Source organism: Chionomys nivalis, chromosome X (genome assembly GCF_950005125.1).
Source record: "Chionomys nivalis chromosome X, mChiNiv1.1, whole genome shotgun sequence".
Classification (NCBI taxonomy): Eukaryota; Metazoa; Chordata; class Mammalia; order Rodentia; family Cricetidae; genus Chionomys; species Chionomys nivalis.
In genome coordinates, this window is record NC_080112.1 from 117,755,372 (window position 1) to 117,766,633 (window position 11,262).

At 41.7% G+C, this 11,262-nt stretch overlaps 1 protein-coding gene across 1 annotated transcript; it reads right to left on the bottom strand.

Annotated features, from left to right (window-relative positions):
• Positions 1 to 647: 647 nt before the first annotated feature.
• Ube2a (ubiquitin conjugating enzyme E2 A) lies at positions 648 to 11,262 on the bottom strand. Its single transcript, XM_057758976.1, has 6 exons — positions 11,054 to 11,262; positions 10,817 to 10,897; positions 10,384 to 10,409; positions 3,294 to 3,383; positions 2,160 to 2,248; positions 648 to 1,852 (listed from the first exon to the last, which is right to left on the bottom strand). The coding sequence occupies exons 1-6, from the start codon at positions 11,095 to 11,097 to the stop codon at positions 1,724 to 1,726; spliced, it is 459 nt and encodes a 152-aa protein (XP_057614959.1). The 5' UTR covers positions 11,098 to 11,262; the 3' UTR covers positions 648 to 1,723.

Sequence of the window (11,262 nt, forward strand, 5' to 3'; positions counted from 1 at the left end):
CCTACCTCCCTATTATTTTCCTTTGAGGTGGAGTCTCATTATGTAACTGCCTCGCCTGAAACTTGCTCTATACACCAAGTTGCCTTCAAAGTCAAGAGATCCATCTGCCTCTGCCTCCCAGATGCTGGAATTAGGCCTATTATAAACATGTCCCACTAAACTAGAGGATTTTTAAGAGGTGGATTGTCAAGCTAAACAAGTTAGAGCTTAGTCACTGAGCATACTAGTAAGAAAACCTATCATAATTTCATTCTTTGTTCATTGCCTACAATGTACACTGAATTTATGTTAAAATGTTTGAAAAGCATTAACTCTGTGACTGAAAAGTTAAAAAAAGGTTTGCTAACAGTACTGGCTGTCTATTTCCAGAAAGCATTTTGCTTTTGTTGTACTTATTTTTAAAAGGGAAGATAAGGCCGGGCCGTGGTGGCGCACGCCTTTAATCCCAGCACTCGGGAGGCAGAGGCAGGTGAATCTCTGTGAGTTCGAGACCAGCCTGGTCTACAAGAGCTAGTTCCAGGACAGGCTCCAAAACCACAGAGAAACCCTGTCTCGAAAAACCAAAAAAAAAAAAAAAAAAAAAAAAAAAGGGAAGATAAGTAGATAGGAAATCCCTAAAAAAAGTTAATAAAAGTGTGAACTAAATTTTAAGGTTATTTTTTATTTACAACTTTTGAAAATGTACAGTTTTTACATGGGTTACTTGTGCAAAGTTAGAAGTGCTATAAATGCATAAAAGATTAACAATTAAAATATATTAGACAAAACATTTACAAGCCTTGCCCCATACTGTATATTTAAAAGTGTAGATATCCAAAGGAAAATTGCAGATATGGGCAATAAGGTTCTCAAAACACTGAAAGCATGCAGCAATAACTCAGGATTTAAATGAGAAAAGTTTGCAAGAGATAGGCTCACTTCCTTGAGTCATAAAAAGAAAAGTTTATTTAGGGCAATACTGTTCCTTTAAAAAGATTTGAGGATCTTCTGGTTCCTAACTTAAAAAACAATAGCTTCTAGTCCTGTTCTCACATCTCTTTAAAAAGCACAAAGCTCCAAAGGCCTGGATTCTGAAACATAATGCATTTGCACAATGATTATCTTACAAAAAGTGGACTATGTCAGTTATTAAAGTTGCTTCCATTTGTTAGCTAGGTCCTTTAGTCCTTGCTACCAATAAGTGCCATCTTGTAATTCATATTGCTTTACAAATGAGTATAGAATCTTTCCGTTTTCCTTCCCCTTTAAGATGTTTACATGGATGCATTCCTGTTTTCTTTAGGTCATATCCTAAATACATTCTTTGCCAAATTGAACACAAAGGAAAAACTGGCCAGGATGAAACACAGCAGCAATCATTTAGTTACAAATAACATCCTGGTCACGGGTATACACAACAGTTTCTCTTAAAAGCTTAGTATAAAAAGTACAGTAACCTGATAACTGCTTGGAGGCTGGAGGTTGGAAATGAGATACAACAAAGGGACATATGCAGTAGTAATGTTTGCAAGTAACCCAGGTACAGTACATTGAACTTCAAATGGAATCTCTGATGCTCCACAGGAGGACAGAAAGGGGAAGAAAAACTTGGCAAGGGAAGACAGAAACAGCACAACAGCTATTTTGTTTTTAATAAAGTAAATGTAATGAATTAGGAATAGGAAGCAGATGAATTCATCAATATACATTTTTCTTATGGCCAGCCTCTTCGTTCTACCCTGAGTCAACAGTCACGCCAGCTTTGTTCTACTATTGCAGAAACACGCTTTTCATATTCCCGCTTGTTCTCCTGGTACAGCTGGGCAGCCTGGCTGTTGGCTGGACTATTGGGATTAGGTTCATCCAATAGAGACTACAGAGAAAAGAGAAATATCAGTTCCCTAATGCAACAAGACAAAGAAGTTGTTGAGAACAGCTATTTTATCAATGACAGTACTGCTGTCCCAAATAATAGTTAATTCTTCCATCTTCCACATACTAAAAGTAACTGCAACTAGTTCAGGCAAATACACGTGCACATACACATATTTCCTGATGACTTGTATTTTAATGGTCTGCTCCCTTATACAATAAACTTGATCCCAAAATTTAAAAAGTCAAAATAATCACTAATGTAAAAGCATCAAAGACTGTAATCACATTAAAGGAAACAAAATCACCTGTATGGATGTTAAAATGGAAGACACATCATAAGTTGGACTCCAACGGTTCTGAAGTATATCCAGACATATACTACCATCTGCGTAGACTAAGAACACAGAAGTAGGTATGTTAAAGATAAGACTACTAAAGTTTAAGCATATTCAAGACAAAAATGCACAAGAATGCTTTTGAAGTTTAAGTTTCCTAGTTAACTGTCTAAAATGGTGTCATAATCATTACTAGGGAAATAAGGTAATCAGAAAATAACATGCTATAAAACTGGAGGGCAGTGCCTATTCTGAAGAATGTCACACACATTTTCTAGCAGGTTATCTTTCCATAGAATTGTGGGAAATTCAGCCCATCAAATCTGAAAATTATATATCCTATTTGTAACAGCTTAACATTCACAAAGTTTTATTTTGGCATAAAGATAAAAGTCTTAACACCATGAAAAAATATTAGAAAAAAGTAAAAGACAATCTTGTAGACTAGTACCAGCACTTTTCCAACAAACAGTGCCAGATCTTTTAACAGAATCCGGTGTTTGGTGGGTCTGAGTATTGAAAATGTTTCATGGTAATTCTGATTTGCACCTGAAGTTGAAAAATACCTTTCTGAGTGCTAGTGAAGAGAATTACAAAATACACGGTTACCCTAATTTGGCCTGTCATTAAACAGGACACCCCCCCCAAAGCATTCTTATTTTTGTTTAGTAAATAAATAACAAAGATTATAAAGCCAGCAGACTGTTAAGTCTCCAAGCAAAGGATGGTACCATCCTCTTACATTTCTAGGACTATAGATCAATACAGTAAAAGAACATGAATTCCAATTTCCAGAGACAGGAAGATACCTAAGCAAAATACTTGTACTTCACATAAGCAACAGCATTTGGAATTACCACCGTAAAAAGCATTGTAGGACCTTACAAGAACATGTTTAAAATATTTGCCATAAAAAACAAAACAACAAAACAAAAAAACAGGCACTGGTAGCGTACATCTTTAATCCCATCACTTAGGAAGCAGAGGCAGGTGGATCTCTGTGAGTTTGAGGCTAGCCTGGTCTACACAGCGAGTTCCAGGACAGCCAGGGCTACACAGTGAAACCCTGTCTCAAAAAAAAAATGAATAAAATAAAATACTTGCCATTAGGATGGAACATCTTAGAGACAAATCTAACAGTAGGTGGCTTATTCGGATATTCTTCAGTAAATTCAATTGTAAGTTTAAATGTTCCTGTAGTTAAAAAAGGGGAAATAGGAAATCTTATCACTTTTTTCACATGTACTTTGTTTTTAATGCTTTCTGAATATTTTTAATCATTAAGTGAAATAACATAAGGACGGGATATAGTATAGAGAAGAGACTAGTTAAGAAACACATCTCAAGGAACTATTCTAAGAACCACCACTGAAAGGTATTTTAGCTATTTTCCCATTATTCTCCAAAATTAAAAGACAGTCACCATAAACAAAATTGCTGTTTGCTGTATGATAGTCACTTTGAACATATCCTTCAAATGATAAGGTACTGAGCCCCAAATTTGACCTTCCTCCTTTAGACTAAAAAGAACTTAGGACTAGAGATACAGTTTAGTACGAGAGCACTTGCCTATTATATAGGGGGCCCTAGTTTTAACCTCCAGTACCCCTGCAAAGCCTCAAAGGCCTATGGCAATCAGGCATTACCTTAAATTTCTCTAGTAGTCCCCAGTATACTAGGACAAAAAGGTTCTAAAAGCATTGCTAGAAATGCAAATCCATAATTAACAAATAAAATGGAACACAGAGAAAAATGTTCATTGGTTTCTTTTCATGTAATAATGATTATAATGAAAATTTAATTGAATTTAAGTCAGAACAAACTTTGCAGTGCCTATCAAAACCCTCACGTTTGACTCAAAATACTCCACTAAAATATCAATGCAATCATTCACACTAGTGGAGAGAATAACAAAAGTAGCCTACACTTTAGAGTATAACTTAACTAATTCCTTTAGAACTAGCAATTTATTTCCTGTTGATTTGTCATTAATAGGTTTATTCCTACTTAAGAAAAAAGAATACTATCTTCCTACTTAAGAAAAAAGAATACTATCTTTCTACTGCTATATCTGACACATAACAATATCAAAAATTTGATTTTCTACTACCAACCTGATCTTGCTATGAATGTGTCACAAAATTCTAGAATAATTTAAAATACAATATGGGGGCTTGGCAAGATGGCTAAATAGGTAATGGCATTTGCCACTAAGCCTGACAACTTGTGTTTGATTACCAGAATGCATGAGGTGAGAGAAGTGACTTCTACCAAGTTGTCCTGTGATTTCCACATGTGTACCCACAACCATACAAAAACTAAATTTAAAAAGAAAAATGCTACAAAGTCCTCATACACGGGAGGGAGGGAGGGGAGGGAGGGAAGGAGGGAGGGAGGGAGGGAGGGAGGGAGGGAGGGAGGGAGGGAGGGAGGGAGGGAGGGAGGGAAGGAAGGAAGGAAGGAAGGAAGGAAGGAAGGAAGGAAGGGAGGGAGGGAGGGAGGGAGGGAGGGAGGGAGGGAGGGAGGGAGGGAGGGAGGAAGGAAGGAAGGAAGGGAGGAAGGAGTTGCTTTTCTAAATGGAAATATGACACTGAGAGTGTAGCTCAATAAGAGCATTTTGTTTTGCTCAGTCCAGGCCCTTGGTTACATTCACAGCACCATAAAAATAGAAGTAAATAAAATGTAATTGCAAAAGTACATTCCCCAGCTGAGTGGTGGTAGTGCATGCCTTTAATCTCAGGGCTCGAGAGGCAGAGACAGGTGGATCTGTGAGTTCGAGGCCAGCCTGGTCTACAGAGCGAGTTTCAGCACAGGCTCCAAAGCTACAGAGAAACCCTGTCTCAAACCCCCCAAAAAAGTACATTCCCCCAACTACTGTCACTCTGGAAACTGTTTTCTTTTTGAAGGCCATATGTAGATACTATATAAAGAAGCTTAAGGGAACAAAACAGTAAGGAATAGGCATACTTCATGCTTATAAATTTTCCTTTAGGTTCTTATTGTTTGAGAAAGGGTCTCTCTGTATAGTCTCCTAGCTGCCCTGAACTCCCTAAGTAGACCAGGCTGGCTTTGAACTCATAGACTCATCTGCCTCTGCCTGGAGTGCTGGGATTAAAGGTATGCGCCACCACCACCCAGCGAAACTGGACAGGCTAAATAGCACACAGAGACCCCAGCTACCCTGAACTAAACCATCATTAAGTGTGATACCCAAAGGCAGGAAAGAAACACCACAATGGGTTTAAGAGAACAAGCTCAGGGCTAGGTTCCCAACACACACATGAAAGCTAAGGATATCCCATGTCGTTTTCTAGCCTCTAAGGGCAATAGGCACACACATGCTACACAGACATATGATAAAACACTTATACATATATTGTTGGTGTTGTATTTGACTAAACCTCAAGTTTTTCATGTGCAAAAGAAGGCTAATAGTGTCTACTGCAACACTGTTGTGAGGCTTAAATGTAGCAAATGTGTATAGTCAAAGTTCTTCATAAATGAACAATTACTTTACCTGTAATTCTGCCTCACATATCTAGACCTGGCTGAATGAGAGAAAAATCCAAACTCTGAACTTTACTACCAGTCAGAAACACATAAGTAAATTCAATTATTAAGTAGCACTAATTTCCTGTCACAGAGCAAACACATATATTCATAGGTTGATTATATATGCAGCCGGTTCAAATTCCTTGGCTAGAGCCTTCGGCCTAACTGTGGTCTGAAAGAAGAACAAGAGGCAGTGAATCCAATCTTTGTAAAAGCTTTAGATACCTTTAGAAGTTAAACAACCTATTTATGTTTACTTGATTCATAAATTGACTTACCCAAATTTTACACAATGTATACATTTAAAAGGCAACATTCCTTTCAATTACATTAAATAAGCAGAGCCTCTTCAGTGGAACCCTCAATTGCAATTCATGAGATCTAAACAAATTTAAGGCAATTAAAAAAAAAATCATAGGCTATTAAACAATTTCACACCAGCGCTCACCTTCAGAAGGCTAGGCTTCAACATAATGAAAGATTAGACCTCATCATTGTACACAATCTTCACTGATTTTTCTGATTTTTTTTCATCTTTCTGAAGAGGCCAAACCATTTTTAAGTACCAACACAAATAAACATGGAGGCCAGAAAAAAATATATAAATGTGTTACATGTCTAGCATATCACAATAAAGACTGACATGGTTGAATTACATAACAGATTCAATGTTTTTGAAAATTCAAAGAGTCAGGCCTGATGGCCTATGTGGCACAAACACCTCTAATCCTAGCACTTGGGAGAGGGAGGCAAGAGAATCACGAACTTCTTAGGTTCCTCTGGTCATCCTCAATCATATATTTAATTTGAGGTGATATATTTGAGACCCTGTCTCAAAAAAACAACAAACAAGACAAACCAAAAAAACAAATTACATATGGGGGAGGGGGAAGATGGAAGGAAAGAGGGGGAGAGGGAGGGAGAGGGAGGGAGGGAGGGAATAAAGAAAAAAGCAAGTGTCAAAGAAAACTTTTCTGCTCGTTTCTTGTCATTTGACTACTAACTTAGGAGCCTGGAGGAAAATTACATGTACTTAAATCTTTTTGATGACTAAAAGAAAATTCTTTATTACTCTTAGTGGACTTTAAGAGATACCTTTTAGTCAGGCAGTGGTGGTGCACACCTTTAATCCCAGCACTCAGGAGGCAGAGATAGGTGGATCTCTATGAGTTCGAGGCCAACTTGGTCTACAAAGTGAGTTCCAGGACAGCTAAGGCTATTACATAGAGAAACCTCATCTCAAAAAAAAGAGATACCTATTTAAAAAAGATATACACACTCAAATTCTTAAGGTCACATATACGTTAAAAAGCAACTGCAATTATCTCAATAATTTTGGACATGATAAAGAACATATCCCATAACTTTTGTATTTAGCTTATATATAAAGATATTTCAACAAAGTTTTCCTTACAATATTCTGGTAGTATAAGTTTTCCAGAACATATTCATCTCTTCTTAAAATATGTGAAGCTAAAGCAAACTGCCTTTAAAAATCCTTTTTCTCAGAATTTCCTCTTTTTAACTAGGACCTGATTCAGAAACCTCTATCAAGGAATAAACAAAAGTTGTGTGAGGGCTTTTAATTTGAAAACACATTGGACACAGCAAAATCAGCTGTCACTTATCTATCGAATCTCTTCCCTAGTTATAAAGTCTCCAAATGTAATTAAGAGTAATAAAAAATGGGGCTGGAGAGATGGCTCAGAGGTTAAGAGCATTGCCTGCTCTTCCAAAGGTCCTGAGTTCAATTCCCAGCAACCACATGGTGGCTCACAACCATCTGTAATGAGGTCTGGTGCCCTCTTCTGGCCTGCAGGCATACACACAGACAGAATATTGTATACATAATAAATAAATAAATATATATTAAAAAAAAAAAAGAGTAATAAAAAATGATCAGAATTTGTTTTCGCCAGTCAGAATTCTAAACACCAGAAGAAACATGCATATATACTAAAGTGTTCAACAGAATCAGAGATGGGTACTGTCATTTAACTTAACTCCTTTCAGCAATGCCAAGTTACAGATAGTTGTACACCATCAAAAACAGAGTCAGTAATGTCAAAGGCAGCAGTCAAGGTAGATAATGGATTCCACAGTATCTTTTCAATTTACACTACTTTAAACATTAGGAGCACCCTTTAAATTTGAAGTAGCCTGCCTCTAGCAAAATGATGTGCTATTAATAAGCTGTGCCTAGGATAAAATAGTCTGAGGAAAATGAAGGGAGGCAATGAAAATAAATCCCACTACACCACTGGTTCTCAACCTGTGGGTCATGGCCCATTTTGGAGGGAATCAAATGACCCTTTCATTGGGGTCACCTGGGAGCATCAGAAAATACAGATATTTACATTATAATTCATAACAGTAGCAAAAAGTTACAAAATAGCAATAAAAATAATTTTATGGTTGGGGTCACTACTACATGAGGAACTAACTGTATTAAAGGCTCGAAGCATTAGGAAGGTTGAGAACCACTGGCCTACGCATAAAGCTTACATATAAAGAAGTAGCACCAGTCAGGTGGTGGTGGCACAGCATTTGATCCCAGCATTCTGTGAGTTCGAGGCCAGCCTGGTCTACAGTTCCAAGATGCCAGTTACACAGAGAAACCCTGTCTCAAAAAAACAAGCAAACAAACAAAATAATACCAGTCTAGTAGAGAAGTCTGGCTAGCCCTTACATTAAATTCACCAAAGTAGTGTGCCCTAGAAACACTCTCTCCTGCATCATTTCTTTCTTTTTAGTGCAGCATGGAACAGCAACAGCAGTTATCTAGTCAGTGAGGTAGAGAGAAAGCTAAAGTATTCTGGTTGACTAGCCACAGTTTTTGAAGGGTATCTGAGTATTTGAGACAAATTATAGAATGGCTGATCTTAACTTACTTCACAGTAAGTTTTCTGACTCAGCAACGTATATATGAAGTAGTTTTAGAAATGGATTGGGTCAGGCAATGGTAGTACATACCTTTTGCCCCGGCACTTGGGAGGAAGAGGTAGGTGGATCTGTGAGTTCGAGGCCAGCCTGGTCTACAGAGAGTTCCAGGACAGCCAGGACTATGTAGAGAAACTCAGTCTTGGAAAAAAATGAATGTTTTTGTTGTCACCTTTAAACTTAAGGGTGTATGGGTGCACGCGTGCACACACGCATTACTAAAGAAAGATAAGTCATTGAGGAAAAAAATTACAGAAAGATTAAGCACCCCAAACACTAAAGAATTTCATGAACTCAAATAGTTTTAATCATTCTTTAAATGATTTAAACCTTAAAAGACCCAAAACAGCCGGGCAGTGGTGGCACACGCCTTTAATCCCAGCACTCGGGAGGCAGAGGCAGGCGGATCTCTGTGAGTTCGAGACCAGCCTGCTCTACAAGAGCTAGTTCCAGGACAGGCTCCAAAACCACAGAGAAACCCTGTCTTGAAAAAAACCAAAAAAATAAAAAATAAAAAATAAAAATAAAAAAAATAAAAGACCCAAAACACCACACACACACACACACACACACACGTCTGCCTATAAAACTCTATCACTGTCAATTCTGATTGAGATATTGTGGTATAGGCAGACATTCAAGAGATGACCAATGGGAGTGGAGTAAGTGAAGAGTTTTCAAGAACTTGTTATAGTATTTCAACTGCACAGCAATCTGTAACTGTGCCGAACAGAAAGGCTTATTTTCTTTGTTGCTTTCTTTTTTGAGACAAGGTTTCATTATGTATCCCTGGCTGGCCTGAGTCTATGTAAACTAGAGTAGTCTCGGATTGACAGAGATCTACCTGCCTCTACCTCCTCTGCCTTCCAGATGCAGGAATGAAAGGCATAGGGCACCCTGGCAGCATTCAAAAACAAAGTTTTTGAAGGGCAGTTAGTATGTGTGCTTAAAAGTCAGACCTAAATTGCTTAAGTTATACACCTTTTGCTACAAACTCAGCATTCAAGTAGGCTGGACGCTGGCCAAAGGGGTGCCTACCATAAGGCAAACCTCACTTCTGAAGCTGCTGTCAGATTCCCGACCAGAGGACCCTAAGGAAAAGCCCATCTGTAAATGAATTTAAAACCAAGGAACAATATTATACTGAAAGGAGGCGTTTCTGAGCACCTGTAAGGTAGCGGGGCCCGTGAGCCTCCTATGTCAGAGCGTAAAAGGCAGGTAATTGCGCCTCAGAGGATCCCGCACCCATTCAGCCCCCTGGAAAGCGCACACTAAGCGCGGCTGAGCACCGTCCATGCCCTTGCGAGGGAGCGGACGCCGGAGCAGACGGTCTCTGGTGGACGGGCTTCATGCTCCCTGACCTGGGTGGGGGTTCAGCAGGCAGGCTCGCCGCTCCAACCTCCCGCCCTGCACGCCTTAACCCCCGCGCTGGGGCACAGCTCTCACGGAGCGACTTTTACCCAGTTGGAAGGTCTCAACCGGCCCGACGGTTGCGGTGCGGTTCCGGGGAAGCACAAGCCTCGCCTGGAGCCGCCACACACTGGATTCCACTCAGACCTTTTTAGCAGGGAGAGGGGGCGAGGCAGAGCAGAGCAGGGTCGTTAAGCGGGGGGGGGGGGGGAGCGCTTGCTGATGACAGGGGACCCCCCTCCCCCCTCCCGCGGGGTAGGCTCCTAAAAGGTGGGGCGAGAAACTCTCTTACCATCCTCAAATGGGGTCCCTTCGGGCCTGCAACACAGAGAAAGAAAAACAAGCGCCAGTCAGTGGCCGCCGAGAGGCTCCCCTTCCTCCCGGGGCGGCGGGGGCGGCGGCGGTTCTGTCAAGGGCTCGCGTCCCTGCCTCCCGGCTGCACCCCGGAAAGCCACCTCGCGCTCCGCTCGGGGTTCGGGAGGCAACGCAGGCCGCCGCCGCCTCGGCCGCCACCACTCCCCACCCCGCCCCCCTAGAACCCCAAATGCTCCCCCCCCCCGGCGGCGGCGGGGAAGGGAGCTAATCGAGGCAGAGGCTCCAGGGAGGCGCCTAGGCCCCAACAACCCCGACTCCCTTCCCCTGTTCCCCCCATCCCCCTCCGCCGCTCGTCGAGGGGGCCGGCGCCGGTCCCTCAGCCCTCAGCAGCGGCCGGGACGCAGACTCACCCAAAAATGACCGCGTTCCAAACCATTATGTTGTTCTCTGATGGAGCCCCGCTCACTCCGGCCGGAGGGTCCTCTTGTAACCTTCAGAAACACACAGCGGCTCCCCTCAGTACCGCCACTCGCCGCCGGCCCCCCATCACCACACCCCGAGCCGCTCGGCTCCGGGATCCGCCCTGTGCCCCGGCCGGCAGCCCCCTCGCCGCCTTCTCCATGACGGCCGGGGGTTGGGGGGGTTACCTCTTGAAGTCCCTCATTAGGCGCCGCCGGGCCGGGGTCGACATCTCTCTAGCGGGGTCAGAGCTGGGGCATAAACCAGGGTCTGCGCTCCCTGAGGAAGCTGAGGGAGCCGAAGCCGCCGAGGGAGCGCCTAGAGGGACAGCGCTGCCTCTCCGAAGCCGAGGGTCGGTCTGGCGCCGGCTAAGCACCACCCCTGAGTAGACGGGGGC